General features: G+C 45.5%; 1 protein-coding gene across 4 annotated transcripts in view; it reads right to left on the bottom strand.

The window, feature by feature from the left end:
- Positions 1 to 18,771, bottom strand: part of NRDE2 (NRDE-2, necessary for RNA interference, domain containing) — a 38,431-nt gene that overhangs the window by 9,788 nt on the left and 9,872 nt on the right. For all 4 annotated transcript variants that reach the window (XR_004968464.1, XM_036315342.1, XM_036315332.1 and 1 more), the window contains exons 3-9: positions 18,082 to 18,315; positions 14,954 to 15,106; positions 10,626 to 11,076; positions 9,389 to 9,794; positions 7,312 to 7,445; positions 3,911 to 4,031; positions 1,422 to 1,597 (exon numbers count right to left, since the gene is read on the bottom strand). Coding sequence is in view for 3 of the 4 variants with exons in the window: in XM_036315342.1 (XP_036171235.1) it covers positions 1,422 to 1,597; positions 3,911 to 4,031; positions 7,312 to 7,445; positions 9,389 to 9,794; positions 10,626 to 11,076; positions 14,954 to 15,106; positions 18,082 to 18,315 (1,675 nt within the window). In the remaining variant the exon portion in view is untranslated. The remainder of the gene's footprint in view (positions 1 to 1,421; positions 1,598 to 3,910; positions 4,032 to 7,311; positions 7,446 to 9,388; positions 9,795 to 10,625; positions 11,077 to 14,953; positions 15,107 to 18,081; positions 18,316 to 18,771) is intronic.

Raw genomic sequence — 18,771 nt, forward strand, 5'->3', positions numbered from 1 at the left:
ATCTAGAATCATTCACTTCTGAAAGGACACATAATTGCTTTGTAGTCACAAGTGTAAATTTTTTTTAAGATAGAAGAATAACTTTATTGTTCTGTGTTTTTCTGGTACGAAATTGCTTCAGGAAATGAAAAATGTGCTAAAAAAATAGATAAACAGCAGGAAGGTAAGGGAAGAAGGAGAGCAGTTTTAAGAACCTAATACCAACAGTGAGTGTTCGTGGCTGACTTCAGGTAAACTTTAAAATGTAAGACCACGGAGACTACCCTTTGTTCCAAGGTCCTGCACATCTGAGGTCTTTGTGGCTCTGAGCAAAGGACTACCTGGAGTCAACTAATCAAAACCATCCGTCAATCAGAAATCTCCAGGCTTGGAGTTGAGAAAGCTAAGTGACAAGAAACTGCGGGCAGCAGTGGTGTGCTCCAGAAATGAGCTTCCAGGAAACTGCCCAGATTTTGAGCCTTGAGAACTGACTCTGGAAGGGTAATGAACTCTGCAAAACCCCCAACCGCCACAGAAAGACCCCAGTCCTCCCTGAACCTTCCAGCTACAGCCAGGAGAGGGAGCTCACGTGCACACTCGCCTCATGGCAGTCCCCTCACCGAGCACTGAGGGCTCAGCAGTGAAGAAAACAGGCAAACAGCTCCACCCTCGAGGCATGTAACAGGTAGGGAGGGTCACAGACAACAAACCATTCCAAAGCTGACAAGCCTCCCTACTCTGAGTCCATACTACCATGTTACATAACATATACTTATTATACTTTATTCCAAGCAATATAAAATGTATCTTGTGAAACTGGGTCAATTCCAGGTATCAAAAGAGAATCTTTTCCTTTATTATCATGCTGCGGCCATGAGACAGAGCAGCATGTACCAGTCACACAGCAACGGCGGTAACAGAGCCAACGTGAGTTAAATGCCTGGCACACAGCCGTCTGACTGCTGGTTCCCTCTCCAATAAGACTAGCTGTACGCCGACTGTCCCCTAACGGCCTTACATCCAGTCCCCCTTGTCTTCTGGAGTCAAACCTATCGGCCATTTTTCTGAAGATACAAGGAGGGCGGGGAAAGTGGACACAGTTAAAGAATCTAGGACAGGGATTCTGTGTTTTTAAACCCTGAGCCCTCCAGCTTCCATGTGCAAAAGTAACTGAACAACCTGGAAGACCACCGCTCCTATTCAGGGGCAGGAACTACCTGGTCAAGTGCCGCTCAGCTCCCACATCACCAGCAGCCAATGACATTCTACCCTGGTTTTCAGTGAGAGGGAAGTTTCCAGACAAGAACAAGAGCCAGGCTAGCATCTCCTAAGCCAGGCAAGTGCTCTGAGAGCCCAACACCTTCTTTGGGCACCAAACCCAATGGGGATGGGGAGAAGGCAAAGACCCCATGGCTGGCGCCCTCCTGGGGTGGGGTACTTGCCTGTCTCTCTGGATCCTCACAGTCTTCCTCCGTTTGCTTCTTGGTCTTATCAGGCCGCCACGGCCGCCAGTGCCTCTGGTCTCGGGACCGCTCAGCAGCAAGCCAGATCTGCCACCTGGGCAGGGTCTTATCTCTGATGTCCTGGTCATCCTCTTCTGGTTCATCATCATCATCATCTAGGCAAGAACAAAACTTCCAGCTCACTAGCCAGCAAATAAAACCATCACCATCAACACCCAATCAACCTGGATGCCAGCCACTGTGGTGGCCCCTGGAATGCCAAGATGGGTAAGAGCTACCTAGGCCCAGCCTCTGCAAGGCTCAGTGGCCTTTACCGATGGGCTCTCCTGTAATCACAATCAAGGTCCCCCCAGCAGCGGTAGGTCAGCTGCTGAAATCAAATGATTTTTAACACTATCACACCAATGAAAATGAGAACACATATTCTAGAACAGTGCTGACCAACACAACTCTCTGTGGTGATCAAACGTTCCATATCTGTGCTGTCTGACAGAGCAGCCACCACCACAGGGCACTTGAAATGTAGCTGGTAGAAGAAATGAGTTTTTAATTTTATTCCATTTTAATTAACTTTAATTAAAATAGCCACACATGGCTAGTGGCTGCTACTGGACAACATCATTCTAGAGTACTAAGTGACACTTAATGACAACATTGGTTTAGATTTTCTTAAGCCATCAGAATTTTTAGCCAGTGACCTTACGATTATGACCTATGTTCATGTCTTTCAAAAAATGTCAATTCAAGACATCCTTCAGTGATAGCCTTTATCCTTCAGTGATAGCCTCTACTTCACTGTTTCCTGACTCTGAGCAGGCAGAATGGAAGAGGAGAAGAGTTGAATCACCTGCAAAGTTCCACATTTAAACAGAAACAAACAGGGCATGTAAAATGGTACCGCCACTTGGAAAAGTTTGGCAGTTTCTTATAAAATTAAACATGCACTCACCATCAGGCCCAGCAATTGCACTTTTAGGTGCAGATGCCAGAAACATGGAAACCTATGTTCACACACAACCCTATCCACTAATGCCCACAGCAAAGCTTTATTCACAACAGCCCTAAACTGGAGACAACATACACAAACTGGTACAGCTATGTCATGGACATTACTGGGCAATAAATATGAATGAACTATTGACACACACAACAATTTGGCTGAATCTCAGGGGAACTATGCTAAGCGGGGGGGAAAAAAAACAATCTTCAAAGTTACACAGAAAACAAGTGCTGGCAAAGTTACCCCAGACACCTGAAGGGCCCCGCCTAAGAGGCGACAGACATGCCACTTGGCCTGCAGCTCTGCACTGCCAGGCAGATCACAGCCAATCCCAAGTGTTCATTTCTCAGATGAACGCTGGAAGGTGACACCGGTGAAAAGAGGCTGGCCGAGCCTGGTGAGCGCCCATCCACCGCTTTCTCCCTCACACGTGCAAGAAACCAGGTGAGTGAAGCAATTCCCGAAGAGCTAAGAGCTGCACTGGCCAAAACAGTAGCGTTAACATGTGACTACCAAGCCCCAGAAAGTGGCCGGTCTGAACTGAGATGTGCTATAAAGGAAAAATACACACCAGATTTCAAAGAGTTCGTATGGGGAAACATGCAAAATACCTCATTCGTTTCTTAATGTTGATTAAATGTTGAAACATTAATGTTTTTACTACTAGGTTAGACAAAACACGTTATCAGAATTAATTGCCCCTCTTTTCTTTTTGCTTGTTTTAGGTGGCTACTAGAGAATGTGAAGTTACGCATGTGCTTGAGTTATATTTCTACCGGTCAGGGCTGTTTTAGAGGGTAACTCTGGAAAGTACTTTGAGTCATTTAGAATGACATTTATAGAAGTGCTAGTTAATAATTATTTTATAGTAGTCCTTAAAAGGCATGTATTTTCAAATGATCTGGACACTGCCAAGAAAACAAAAAGACCGTCTTAAATACACACTGAAATGGGGGTGGGGATTAGCAATAAGATCAGGTCTTCAGAAGCCTGAAAAGGAAAAATGAAGCATTTCCCCTGAGAGAACTCAAAACCTGCAAGCGTGATGCAGAGAGGGGTCATCTGCTTCAAAGGCTCTAAAACAGCGGTTCTCAACCTGTGGGTCGCGACCCCTTTGGTGGTCGAACGACCCTTTCACAGGGGTTGCCTAAGACCATCCTGCATATCAGGTATTTACATTACGATTCACAACAGTAGCAACATTACAGTTATGAAGTAGCAACAAAAATAATTTTATGGTTGGGTCACAACATGAGGAACTGTATTTAAAGGGCCAGAAGGTTGAGAAGCACTGCAAGAGGAAAACAGTCTATGCTCCTGGGACATCTACTTAATGTACTTTTGACATTGACATTTGTACAATGTTCCTAAGCTACTGCTAATGGCTTCTACATATAAACTACTAATCATGATGACGTACAAACAAGTCCCAGAAGGAAAACTCACACGCGTGCTGCGAGGGCCTTACCTGGGTTGATGACCACCCAGCCGCCCCGCTCCTGCTGGTGCATCCACGCTCTCCAGCCTCGGGCGCCCTTCTCCCCAGCCCGGGGCTCTCCGCTGTCCCAAAAGGGCTCAAAGAACTCCACCTGTTCAGATGTAAGACATGGAGGTTAGCCCAACTTGTACAAATCTGCTGAGTCGCCAGGCAAATTAAGTGCGGGCTGGCCTAAGAGGGGCTATGCTTCGTGAAGCCTTGCCCGTCATCAGTCCTGAAGTAGATATAACACACACCCCAAACAGAAAATGTAATTATCTAGTGGAGGGTGGGGGGCCTCTATGGTAGCCCTCAGGCTATGGGATTCACACCCTTGGTATGGGCTGGACCAAGAATATGGCAAAAAGTGATGGGATGACACGTCCAAGATTGGGTTACAAAGACTGGCCTAGGTCTTTGAGAAGGGGAGGAGCAGAACGGCTTTCTAGTTCTGACCCTGGTTGGCCAGTCTCACAGGAAGCACTGGCACTGCAGGCCCCCTAACTGGTACCCGGAGTCACGCTGCTTTCGAGACCTGCTGAGGGGAAGGGGAGCCAAGGTTCCATCAGGACAGACGCTGAGGTCTTGAGGACATGGCCACGTCTCAACTACCTGCTCCTAACAGCTGGCACAGCGCCCAGCACCTAGTAGGGACTCAATAAACACTTGCTGGCGCAGAGCTGAACATGGCAGGCACCCAACGAATGAACAGGGCTGCAAGCCTGGCCCCTCCTCACTCATCTGGACACTAGGTCCTCAGTGCATGGTAACCAGTTCAGTGGCAGCAATTCCACATGGAACAGAATGTGGACACAGCAAGGAACAGGAAGCGATCATGCTATCAATCCACAGTAAGGACTTTATAAGAGAGCCAGTAACTGGCTCCATGGGAGCTTTGTAAGGAACCTTTGAAGAGGATACCAGGCTTTGAACAGGCACACGGGGGCCAGGAGCCGCAGGATTATCCAGCCTGAGCCCAGAAGTGCCTCGCACGCCAGGGAGGGCGGTGTCCAGGAGAGCCACAAAGGCAGGGCGGCCAGCATGACATGGGCCCTGGATGCTGAGCACACGTCAGCCACCTCAGGAAGGGAACTGGGAAGACTACACTCCCTCTGTTTTTACATTTATATTTTATTTTTTAATTGATTTCAGAGAGGAAGGGAGAGGGAGAGTAAGGTAGAAACATTAATGATGAGAGAGAATACTGATTGGCTGCCTCCTGCATGCCCCCTAATGGGGATTGAGCCCGAAGCTGGGGCATATGCCCTGACCAGGAATCGAACTGTGACCTCCTGGTTCATAGGTCGATGCTCAACCACTGAGCCACGCCAGCCTCGCTACACTCCCTCTTTACAGGTTTTATTTACTCAAAAAAAAAAAGGGGGGTTTTTTAAAGTGTGATAAATGGTTATAACCAATTTATTTATTCCACAGAAACACAGACTAGTAATACCAGACTCTGCCTGCTTATGGTGACGACTTACTCAGAGATACAGAAAGTCACTAAATAAAAAGCTTTATTTCAAGGTTGTCATGTAAATACTTTGCAGTTACCTGTGCTGTTAACCCCAAGAGCTTGGATCAGGCTCTCCTGACACATCAGAGAGGTTGCCGATGCCCACAGTCCTGGCCAGGGCCCGCCCCTGAGCCCCATGAGAAACAGCTCTCATCAGACTGCGAGTGTCAGCAAAGGGGTGGGCATGAGCATGACCCTGACCCTGACCTTGAGCCCCGACCACACACCCCATGCTCTGCAGAGCTGGCTAAGAATCACTGCTGTAGCACAGCATACTCATAAGTAGCAAAGTATGTCTTAAAATAACTGTTATCTGGCTTACTATACGAATAATCAGTTATCCCAATATCCACCAATATTCTTTAACCCAACTTTGTCTGGAAAAAAAATAGATAAAAATAATAATGATATTTCTCTTCCGAGGCCGACGCAATGCAGAGAATGGGAGCGTTTTGAGAGGCAACCACGCCCCCATGAGCTTCTCCACGGCCCCAGTGAGATGACCCAGGAGGAGCTGCAGAAGCAGAGGAGGGAGAGCTTAACACTCCGTGCTCACGCAGTCGGTCAAGAACAACCCAGGTGCTCAACAACTGTCGCAACAACAAGAAGCTCCTGGGCCGAGTGATGGCTTGACAGGCACTGCGACACGGTGCTGGAGAAGTGAAGGAGATGTGGACCGAGGGCCCCGAGAGTGGCGAGGCAAGAAGTCCAAGCCAGTCCACAAGGAACCTGCGCAGGGACTTGGCCTTTGTGGTCCTGCGGAACCCACTCATCACTGGCAAGTAGGGGTTCCTCCCTGCTGTCAAAATTCACTCCCCCGTCCTGCAAAGCCCTGCCCTTCAACAGGAGAACAATAAAATCCTGTGTTTTTTCTAGTGGGAAAGAAATGATGGTAAAAAGTCTTTATAGGCAATTCAAAAAAATTCTACAAGATGGAGACCTAGGCCTCTCGAGAAAGACCTCTGAAAGGTCACCATGAATTCAGATATCCTATCCCTCTCCACCATACCCTTTGCAGAACAGGAAACCGGGTTATCTTCCACGGAAAAGGGAAAAGGCTTTCTTATTGAATAGCTCTGTAATAGGGTTTTCTTACTGCTTCACATCACAAATACTGGCCACGCTCACCTGTCACCTGAATGACTAACCCTCCCCCAATTAGGATTGGTGCTGGCAAAGCACCAGCATGGCATTCCCTTGGCAACTCCAGCGAAGATGGGAGCAGTGACAAGGTTACGAGGGGAAGTTACAAAAGACTCACCTCAGAACGCACTAAAGTAGGCAAGACAATGGTTTTCCTGTCTGTGGGCATAACTAGCATTTAAACAAGGGCCGTAAGTAGGGAAAAAGGGACAAAGTGAGTCTTTACATTGGGGGGTGGGGGGACTCTTGTTTATCTCTCCATGGTTCTCCACCTTCATCATGGACGTTTCCTTGGATTGCTAGAATCTACCTGAGAAACAGTCCTCAGCAGGTCTGATACAAATGATACAAAGGAAGATATGGTATTTTAAAAATACTACCACCACCGCCCTAGCTGGTTTGGCTGAGTGGATAGAGCATCAACCTGTGGACTGAAGGGTCCTGGGTTCGATTCCAGTCAAGGGCATGTACCTCGGTTGCAGGCTCCCAGCCCTGGTCATGGGCATGCAGGAGGTAACCAATCAATGTGTCTCTCTCACATCAGTGTTTCTCTCTGTCTCTCCCTCTCTCACTCTCTCTAAAAATCAATGGAAAAATATCCTCAGGTGAGGATTTAAAAAAAAACACCACCATCACCTCCCATGATCCATCCCTCGCCCCAAAAGAGAGAGGAGCAGGGAAGGAAAGAGGGGGAGGGGAAAAGGGCGGACAGAAAGGAAAGCGGAGCTCCTACCTGCCCTCTGGTGGGCAGGTCTTTCACGCTGTCGGGTTTGAAGAAGGTGAAGTCGACCATGGCCTGGAACAAGGAGACGGCCTTCTCCGCGTGCCCGGCCTGGCGCAGGAAGTGGCACTGCTGAAGAAAGAGCGCTGAACGCGGCAGAGAACTCTGGTTAACACCATCGAGGAAAAACAACCTGATTCCTAAGATACAGTAAAACACCGAGAACATCTTCTCCCTGAAATCAGTTACTGCTGAATTTTCAAAGCTGTGATACCTACATGTCCTGATTTAAAAGGACTCACAACAGCTCTGTAATCAAAGTATATTCATTTAATTTTTATATAAAACCACCAGAGAATACAAATATTAACAATGAAAACTACATATACATAAATGTAAGGCAAGAGGTTGGTCTGAATATTGTTATCAAAAACTCAAAGGATTGTTTCTCAGACAGATTCTAGCAATCCAAGGAAACTTCCACAATGAAGGTGGAGAACCATGGAGAGATAAAACGAGTCCCCCCCAATACAAAGACTCACTAATGTCCCTTTTTTCCTTTACTTATGGCCCTTGTTTAAATGCTAGTTATGCCCACAGAAGATTTCTAGAAAAGGATAGCGTGGTACATTTTTTTTTACCAGAAAGCCAACACCTATCCTCAGTGGATCACTAGATGGCATTATTCACCAGCAATTTTCATCATATGCTCAGCGTCAGCTGTAACCAAATCAAGGTTCCACGCTTGAACATTTCAGTTTGCCTTAAGTGTGGTGCAATTCCACTTACTAAGTCATGTTGAGCTAGTTGAGCATATCACAAATGATAGCACACACGAGGCTTGTTATGCCAGTGTGTAAATGCTTGTTCTCTCTAGAGCAGTGGTTCTCAACCTTGGCTGCACATTAGAATCACCTGGGAATCTTTTTAAAATCCTGATTTCTGGGCCTCATCCTCCAGAAATTCTGTTTCTTTGTTATGGGGTGGGGCCACAACATTAGTAACAAAGAAACAGAATTTCCGGAGGATGAGGCCCAGAAATCAGGATTTTAAAAAGATTCCCAGGTGATTCTAACGTGCAGCCAAGATTGAGAACCACTGTTCTAGAGCAATATATTTGCATCTTTAGAAGTTCACTGTAATCGCAGGGTTTTGACCCAATAACTGCCTGCGGTGTGCCAGCCACTGAGCTAGATTCACCATATACAGTATTTTCACCATATAACCCGGTAAGCAGATAGCATACTATCGTTGCTGAGGGAGAAACAAGAGCTTAAACAGGTTAAGGAACTTATCCAAGGTCATACCAGAACCACTGAAGGGCAAGCCCAGGATTCAAGTCAAGAGCGACATTCTCTAGCTCCTGCATAACGTGCTGCCTCTGATACGTCACTACTGGACAAATTTATATTCTAGGCTCCTTTGGGACACACCAAAAGGCTAACCATATAATCCCAGTAACCTCTAAACTGATGCAAAGATTTCCAGTCAGTGAGGACATCCCACAAGCATTACTGCCCGAAACCCTAGGACTGGAGGTGATGAGCAGCACAGGTACCTCAACAGACCAGGCCGTTGGCAGCCAAAGTTATGTGCCTCCCTGGTTAATAACCAGAGAAGTTGGAACTTCTAGGCCAGGGATAATTTCCTAACTCTACTGTCTCTAATGCCCCCACCACCACCACCAAGAAGCTGGAGGGGGGAGAATCCATCATGGTCTAAAGGAGTCATAATAGTTTTTTTCTTGATTAATCAATTTTATCAATGTATCAATCAGGTTTATCAACTTCGACTCTTCTAAAATAAATCTTCATTTTCAATGAAAGTCAAAAGCATTATTCCCTGCCCAACAGGTGTGGCTCAGTGGTTGAGCACTGACCCATGAACCAGGTCACGGTTCAATTCCCAGCGAGGGCACCTGCTCAGGTTGTGGGCTCAATCCCCAGGAGGAGGCATGCAGGAGGCAGCCAATCAACGATTCTCTCATCACTGATGTTTCTATCTCTCCCTCTCTCTCCTTTAATTTAAAAAAAAAAAAAAGGCAACATCATTCCTCTCATGTAAATGGTTCTGGTCACCATCTCCTTACCAAACACGGCCTCCTCGGTGCCAGGCAGCTCAGGGTGAGACAAGATGCTGCCGTCCTTCACAGCAGACAGTGTACTCAAGCACTTCCCATAAAGGCTGTGAATTTTTGATATTGAAAAGGTGCTGAACTGGCTCTGGCAAAACAGAAGGTATTTCTGCCAAAGGGCTGTATTGTTGGGGTGTAGGAATATCAGCTTCTGCCACTCTTTGACCAGCGTGGAGGGCTCCCAGAACTCCGTGCAGAGCTTCAGCTTGGCGAGCTTCAGGTCCACGCTGCCCGGGTTGCTGTCGATGGCCCGCTCCAGAATGGCCAGCTTCTTCTCCAGGATGAGCTTCAGGGACCGCTTCCGCTTCTCCTGCTCGCCTTCCTCGATGGCATACAGGCCAGGGCTCCTCATGACCTCGTCCTCAACAACAAAAACACCCATTTACAAATGCATGGGGAACTGCACCTCCGGATCGCAGCTGCCCAGGCAGCCACTCACAAGCCCCAGAGGGTTCCTCATCTCTCAAAAGGCTCTGCTATTTGGGCTTTGTTGATAACCACTAGTGTATCACAATTTCTCCTAATGGCAGCTCAGTTCCTGGGGTACCTGTGCCACCTCGTATACTGATCTTGTATTTATTTCACCTGACTGACCTGCCTATTGGCATTTAAAACTTAGATTTATGTATCAATAACTAGCATGCAATGCCTTGAAATCCTTTTCTGGAATCAACTTGACCATTAAAACGGTCAAATGAGGGACAAAATATTCCTGTATAAGTTGTTCAAAAAGATGTAGGCGGAACTAAGACAACCCATGTATTTTAGAAAGGGCGCACGTAGCCCTAAGGAGGTAACTCGACGAGCAGCCCTTCTCTCCATATTCTGCGCTCTCCGCGTGGTCTGTCTGCACTTCCCCAAGGCCTCCCCCTCCTGGTGAGCATCCACTCTTCCCTCAAGATTCTGCTCAGATTTCACCTTCTCTTGGAAACCCTTTCTTACTCTCTATGGCAAGTCACTCCCTCACTCCATCCCCGAATTACACATGAAGGCGTTTATCTCCCCAGATGCATGGCTCTTCACACGCCAGTCTTCTCCCTGCACTCTGGGCACGCTCAGGGCAAGGGCTATAGCGTAATCATCTTTACATGCCCAGTGCCTGGGTTCCTCCTAGGAGCTCACAGAGCACATCGCTTTGCCAACATGAGCACTGCCGTGCTATGTGAGGCAGGAGGGGGACGGTGATGCTTACCTGAAAAGCGACGAACGCCATCCACAGCTGAGTATCCCGAGGGCTCTCCCGCACCCTCCGGTTGAACTCCTCCACCCTGGCCTTGAGAAGCGCGTCCTCACGGTCCGGCTGGGAGTCTGGCTGCTTGGATTCCTGCTCCGAAGGACCTTGTCCCTGTAACCACTGGGTGGTGGATTGATCATAAATCCCCAGAGGGTTCAGCCAGGTTGTAACAGGAGGAGCCACATCGTCCGAGTCCTTCACTGGGATGAAGGAGAGGGGCGCAGACGAGGGAGGGTCAGTTTTACTGCTCACAGCGACTCCGTCAGCGTTCATCAGCCCCACGTTCTTCTTCGTGAAATAGCGCTCGATGTGCTTGTGCACACGCTTCTTCCCCGTGGGAGCCCCCTCCCAGGATATGCACTGCTTCTTAGGGTTAATGCCAAGGCAGGAGTCTCCTTTCCTCTTGTATCTTAAGTATGAAAAAGAAAAAGTTATTGAGGAAATATGTGCACTAACTCTGAATGGGTGAAGGCTCATCACACTTAAAACTCTTGTTATGCAAGTTAAGTGCATATGTGCAAATTCACCTTACCTTCAAACTGTCTCTACTGAGGAAAATAGGAGGATTAGCAGTGAACTTTTTCTGTCCATGTAACTTATTCCTCTAACACTTCAAGTCTCCGTTGACGTCTCACGAATTTAAGCTCATGCCTGCCTCCTGGATGGTGGTAATTTACACTTCCCTGGAGCTTTGTAGTTCAAGTCCTGTCACCTACATTATGTCGTTTGATCACAATCACAGGCGACAGGCAAGGCAGGAACCATCATCCCCTCCTTAGTGTTCCTAAATAAGGACACTGAGACCTCAGGTGACACCAAGTCATCTGTCTCCTTTCCCTCAGTGTGGTCCTGTGTCCCTACTTAAAAAGATAACATATAGGTCTAAGATTCTTTTTTAATCCTGAAACTAAGTGTGTCAAATAAAATTACATCTGGCTATTTTCTCCTCGGGAGGAAAAGAGGCTGGGTTCTGAAATGCTTTTATGGAACATGTAGGCGTCCCCAGAGTTAGGAACACATGACTACCGACTAGCTGCACAAAAGCTCAGGAAAACTGTGCACTTCTCTGTATACATGTTATATAAACAACCCAATTTAAAAATGGGCAAAAGATCTGAACAGAACTCATAAAAGAAGACATGAACGGCCAATAAGCACATGAAAAAAGTGTTGGACATCATGAGTCATCAAGGAAATGCAAATTAAAACCACGAAGAGATAGGCCACATACCCATCAAAACAGCCAAAATTAAAAAGACTGACAATATCAAATGTTGGTGAGTAATCTGCGGGGTAACCAGGACCCCCATATGCTGTCGATGGGAATATACACTGGTACAAGCACTTTGGGAAAAGGTCCGGCAGTTTCTTTAGAAAACTAAGTATAGACCTACCCTATGACCCAGTAATTCTATTCCTAGGTATTTACCCAAGAAAAAGGAAACCACATGTCTACACAAATACTTGTGCACAAATCTTCTCATAAGCTTATTCACAACAGCCAAATACTGGAGGGAGTCCAGGTGTCTGCCAACTGAAGAATGAAGAAACAAATGGTGGTAAATGCCACGACACGGATGAAGCTCAAAACCATTTCGCTGAGTGGAAGGAGCCAGACACGAAAGAGTACACACTATCTGATTCCACTGAATAGACATTCTAGAAGAGACCAAGCTAACTGATAGGAAAAAATTAGAACGGTGTTGGCCTCGGGGGAGGTGGGGTGTGGACTGACTGGAAAGGAGCCTGAGGAAACTTTCTGGGGTCACAGTGATGTTCTCTCCTTCCACAGAGGTCTGGGTTATCCAGGTGCATCCCTCTGTCACCCTCAGCAAATGAAGATCTGTGTATTACAATATATGCAAATTTTAAATCAAAAGAGAAATAAATGAAACAAATCTTGGACTATAGTTAATGATATCCATGCTGAAGTATTTAGGGGGTAGTAAATTGATGTTGTCAATTTACTTTGAAATGCATCAAAAACTAATATGGGTTAATGAATGAATGGACAGATATATGATAAGGCAAATATAATAAAACTAGAGGCCCGGTGCATGAAATTCATGCACACGTAGGGTTCCTAGGCCTGCCCAGCGATCAGGGCTGATCAGGTTCCCTGCCTCCCCGCCTCCCCGCCTCCTCCTTCCCTCGCAGCCCATCCACCACCCTCGCTTTCTCAGCACCCCACCGCCACCGCTGGTCACTTGCCATGTTCCACACCGCTCCCTGGTGGTTAGCGCATGTCATAGCAAGCAATCCAGCTCCCGGTTTCCCGGTTGAACTCCCGAGGGGACAATTTGCATATTAGCCTTTTATTATATAGGATAAGATGAAAGAATGTAGGGGGCAGGTATATGAGTGTTCACTGTAAAATCCTTCCAACTTCGCTGTATTTTTTTACATTTTCATAATAAAGTGCCAAGGAGAGAAAAGGCAGGAGAGACCCGCTGCCATCTTCTATCAACTCCCAACTCCCGGGAGCTCTGCCCCCTCCCCCTGTGGCTGAGCCAGCACCTCACTGGCTTCCCACTGTCAACAGGTACCCGAGAAGCTCTCTGCTTGCCTGTGCTCCCTCGCTGCCCAGGTGCAGTGAGTCCACTTTGGGGAAGAGTGTATCACACACACGTACGAGCTGTCTCTCAAACCCTTCTCTTCATCCTCTCCCCCAGCTTCTCCTAGATTATCTCCAAAGAACCTCTCTCCGTTCCATTTATGAGTTAAAAACAACTTTAACAATAGGGTGAGGAGATAAAATAGTGCTACAATTGCTCTAAATGAGCCTATCATTCCCCAAGGAACAAATTTTAAGTAAAAAACTAGTTTTTTTGTCCTTAATTACTATTTTATTTTCACTAAAAATGAATATTTTAGAAATTCATATATCCAAAACAGGTTTACTGAGTTTTCCGAATTTAAAACTGCATTTTGTAAAACTAATTTTAATAGCTGCATTTCATAACAAATTAGATGAAAATGATAAAGGAGAAAAAATAATATTACTGGTCCATATTTTTAAGCATCTTCTTTCAGACATATGGGTATGTATAGATTTATATGTATATATACACAACCCATATTAAAATAGTTATAAAGCTTCAGACTTTTCTTCCTATTTTTTAAGTATTTTCCCACACTATTAGTCTTAATATATGTAATTTTTATTGGCTTTGAACTGGTCCATTTAGAGGGGTATGCCATAGTTTATCTAACAATTTCCAGGACATTTAGGTTGTAGCCAATTTATCATTTATCAGAGAATCCTATTAACTGGACAGGACCTCTTGGCCTTATATCCCATGATTCTCTACCTTCTCTTTTGATTACCTGTGAGCTGCTTGGGAACAGAGATTGTATATTATTGTTCTTTATGTTCCCAACAGTGTCTCACAAAGCACTAAGTACCTAAAAGGTTTAATAAGTATTCAAATATTTTTTATTAACAGATTAGAGGAGAAAAGCTTAAACTCATTACTGAAGCAAATATCATCACCTGTCTTATGATTATCTAGTGATGTATGGTGAAAACATTTTGGAAAAGTCATTACCATTTAAGGTCATTTTTAAAATGGGAGTGGCAGATGGATAAATAAAAGGCTTTTGCAACTTTTTAAAATGGCATATAGGTTAGAGCAGTGGTTCTCAACCTTCCTAATGCCACGACCCTTCCATACAGTTCCTCATGTTGTGGTGACCCCCAACCATAAAATTATTTTTGTTGCTACTTCATAACTGTAATTTTGCTACTGTTATGAATCGTAATGTAAATATCTGATATGCAGGATGTTATTTCCATTGTTACAAATTAAACATAATTAAAGCATAGTGATTAATCACAAAAACAATAAGTAATTATATATGTGTTTTCTGATGGTCTTAGCCAACCCCTGTGAAAGGGTCGTTTGACCCCCAAGGGGTCGCGACCCACAGGTTGAGAACCGCTGGGTTAGATCAAATGGTTTCCAGATAGTTTGTCACAATTATTTCACGGTATTTTTAGATTCATTCATGCAACAAATACTTACTGAACACCTATTATGCCAGGCACTGTTCCCCAAGCACCATGGATAAATACGATTAATCCGACCTGAATCCTGATCTCAAGTTTTAAGTTGTCATTTAAGAATGTAAGATAAGATACGCCTAAAGAACTTAGCAATGGACAAAAACCCAACAGAATCTACAAGAGGATGGGTGTGGCCGGCCCGCCAGAGACAGGCTGAGAGAGTTCAGGAGAGAGAAGTGACTTCCCACCAGAGAAAGTCAGGAAAAGGTAGGATGGGTACCTGGCAATATCTCCTCGGTAGAGAGACTTATACTCCCAGTTTGCAGGGTCTGGTTTCTTATCTGTTCTGAAGGTTTCTCCTGTCAGAGCCTGGATGTCCTCAAGCCAAACACAGCGGGGCCCAGCAGCAGCAGCAGCAGCGTTCTTTTCTTGGCTATGGGACAAGGGAAGGTGAAGAAGAAAAAGGGAGAGGCACTTAACAACCTTCCATTAACATTTCACATTTGCAGCAACATGGAAGTTACACGTTTCAAACCCCACACGGCATCAAGGGAACCAGGTGCCCAAAATGCGTACATGCCATACAGACGAGAAGAGGAGGCCTGCTGCAAAAGCAGGTTTAAAACAGAAAGCAAACCTGTCAACACTAAGCGGCACTTTCCCAGAAAACAAGTCATCTCAGAACCTTACCTGAGGGTACGGAGGTGTTCTTTTCCAAGTATTCCATTTAAAGTACTGTAACCTGAATGTCAAATATATTCATAAACAAGCGATTTTTCTTTAAGAAAAGAAAAAAGGTGGGCGGCTCTTACTTCACCTTATTTGAAAGTGCTTGGGTTATTTATTCCAACCCCAAACTCAGCAATGACAACAACAAAGGCCACAGTGGCGAATAGTTCCGCCTCAGATGTCACTTGGGATAAGTCTAAGTCTTGCTTTTCTGGCCTGGGCTCTGAGCACGGCTTTGCCTGCATGGACCCACCTCCTACATGAAGGGCAGAGTGCGCCCGCTGTAAGACAAGGCCCTGATTTATCCCTCTGCGCCAGTCTGTGAGCTGGCAGACCTTCAGCTCAGATACCAATGGAACCACTTCCCTAGGAGCCAAGTGAGAGGGAGGGGAGGCTTCTGGCATCTCACACCTTTCCTCCTCTAAAGAAAATCAGTTCATGCTGCTGCTGACAGATGCTGCCAAAGGTCGCAACAGCCATTGACTGTTGTCCCACCTGCTTTTTAGCTCTCCCGGACAGAAATGAGGATTCTGGAGGCTTCTAAATCATTCTTGGCTGGGAATACAAGAGAATGGTATTTCAGGGACACAAAGTAGCAATTCAATAAATATCTGTTCAATGACGTCTCCGGTTAACAGGGTGATGATAACACATCCCCCTTCAGAAACACGGTGGAGGGGTTTCTGTCAGTGAAAACCATACGGGTCAGGCCAAGGGAGGGAAAGAGAGGGATGCCTTCCAGAAAGAAAGGGAAAGCCAGCTGGGGGTAAAACAAAAAATAAAAGGAAGGGCCAGCAGCAGACCATCCCTGGGGAGTGAACAAGCCCTAATCCCTCCCCTGCTGAGTATTCAGGTCAGGAAGCAGGATGTGGTCTGGGCTGTGCGCAGGGAGGAATCTGCCTCCCACCTGAAGGTGAAGAAGAAGTCATCCCAGGAAACAAAGGTCAATTAGAAGCTATAGTCTCTAGGGAAGTCGTCCCTTGATCTAGAGACCCACAGGGTGTATTACCCCCCATGAATCCACTTTACTGACATCACAGAAAGACTCAAACTCACCAATCAATATGGAAACAAACAGTTCTTCCAGGTCACCTTCCCACAAAGAGACTACAGACAGTCATACTAAGAACGTAAAACAGGACAAAAACATTTTATTTTTATCTTATTGGGGATATTCTGCAAAACATCAACAAATTTAAAAATGCTGTCTGGGTCATAAAACCACCAGGAGGCTGCAAAGATCACCTCTGTTGTGGTTAAGCACAGGCTGCAAACAACTATCTTTCCAGTTCGAATGGTGGTTCCTGTGTGTGTTCAGGAAATCCTCTGAAGCTTTTCTGCCTCGGCTAAAAAAGGGACAGGTAGCTAACAGTGAATTTTCAGACGCTATAACGATTAATATATTTTTCTTTGAAGACATGCCAAAAAAGCAAGAATGTCAATAATATACTCACTCATTTGCTTAACAAAAATGCATTCGGCGTGTGTATTACTACGCATCAAGCCCTGTGCCAAGGCCGGGTGGAACAATGGTCAGCAAGGGGGGCCTGGCTCCTGCCCACAGAAATTCCCACCTTTTTGCTTGACCCCTTATTTATCCTCCGAGAGCAAGTGTGGGTTACAGGGAGAGCGCCTGAAACACACGGAGGGCTAAATACACCTGGCATGTCAGAGGCCGGCATGTCCTCCACCACCGGTCAGACAACAGAAGGATCCTGAAGACTGCGGCGTCCGCCTCTCCAATTGAAACTCTGCTCCACACAGAGTTCTCACTGGCATCGTGGGACTTCTGAGCATACAACAAAAGCAAATCACCCCTCGAGAATCGCAGAAATCTTACTAGCACTAAACTTTTAGTATGCCATGGACGGGTGCTTAACTTTTCTCTCTTCTCGACCGTATGAACAAAGAAAAAAAAAAGTTAAATAGGGGATAATTCAAGTATTTTCAGCACATACTCACTGTCCTGCCTCTGGGCAAAGGGCCTCCCTATGAAGGGGGATGTTAGACGGAGCAGAGAGGAGCAGGGACAGTGAGGACCTACGCTGTGACCGTCTGCAGAAGGACTTGGACAATGCCCTCGAGGTAGGCAGCAGCCCAGGATGCACAGCAGTGAAGCCCCCGGAGAGGAAATACTGTGGTCATAGCTAGCTTATACCTCCAACTCAGTGGTTCTAAAAAATGTGAAATAAGAACAACAGCAACTATTATTTTAAGGGCTATAATGAACCTTAACAAACAGTGTGAGAGGGGGTGCACAGAGGGGTGAAAGTGACTAAAAGGAAGATACAGCACAATGAGAAGAAGACGATTCTCTTATTCCTGATAAATGTGGAGCCAATGGCCCCTTCGAGTGAACTAGCCCAGACGCTCACCATGTGCACATTTGCCGTCTTTCAAAACTCCCAAGGATTTTTTTTTGGTCTAAATCAGATTTTGACATAATCATTACCATGCCTAACATTTCTCAAACAAAATCATGACCCTAATTTGTTAAAAATTTTTCTTTATGTTGACAAGATGGTAGAACTATTTTTCCCCCAGCTTTGTTGAGATATTTTTTGACTTTGTTTGACTGAGTAAAGTTAAATAATCATTTAAGCGCTTAAGTTATGGCAGTAATCGGGGGAGAAAAATTAAAGATTTAGAAGATCACAGGTGTTGAGGCAGGACACCTACCTCAGTGTCTCCAGTCCTCTGCTGCCGCCTCTGAGGCCTCTGGGGGATTTGTCCTTTTCGGAGTCAGTGTCTGGTTCGGACCCACTGCTACTGGACTGCCCGCGTTTTCTCTTGGTTTTCTTGTGGTGCTGATGCTTCCTCTTCTTCTTTTTCTCCTTCTTCTTTTTCCTGCTTACTTGTCTGAGGTTTCTGTTCGAGTCACTTTCATCTGATAGCTCTGATTTCAGAGGACTCCTGTTTGGGAAAATCCACATTAGACTTTTTAGAAGAGAATGAGGGGAAATAATATGTAAATAAGTAACCAAATAAACAAGTATATAAAAGGACAGTCTAAAAGTGCTCACACAGACTTACTATTTGCCCATATATCATAAAATATCTTCCTGGATCACAACTCACCTTAAAATAAAAGTTGGATCTAAAGTAAAACCAGGTAATGAAATTCTAATAGCTTCTGAAGCTATACTTTGATATCTATACATTTTTAAATGAAAGTAATCTACCAGTTATTTTATCAAATATAGTATTTTTAAAAGCAACATTAGAAAAGGTTTCTTTCTTTTTTTTTTTTTAATATACTTCATTGATTTTTTTACAGAGAGGAAGGGAGAAGGATAGAGAGTTAGAAACATAGATGAGAGAGAAACACCGATCAGCTGCCTCCTGCACACCCCCCACTGGGGATGTGCC

This window comes from Myotis myotis, unplaced genomic scaffold, assembly GCF_014108235.1.
Source record: "Myotis myotis isolate mMyoMyo1 unplaced genomic scaffold, mMyoMyo1.p scaffold_m19_p_1, whole genome shotgun sequence".
Lineage (NCBI taxonomy): Eukaryota > Metazoa > Chordata > Mammalia > Chiroptera > Vespertilionidae > Myotis > Myotis myotis.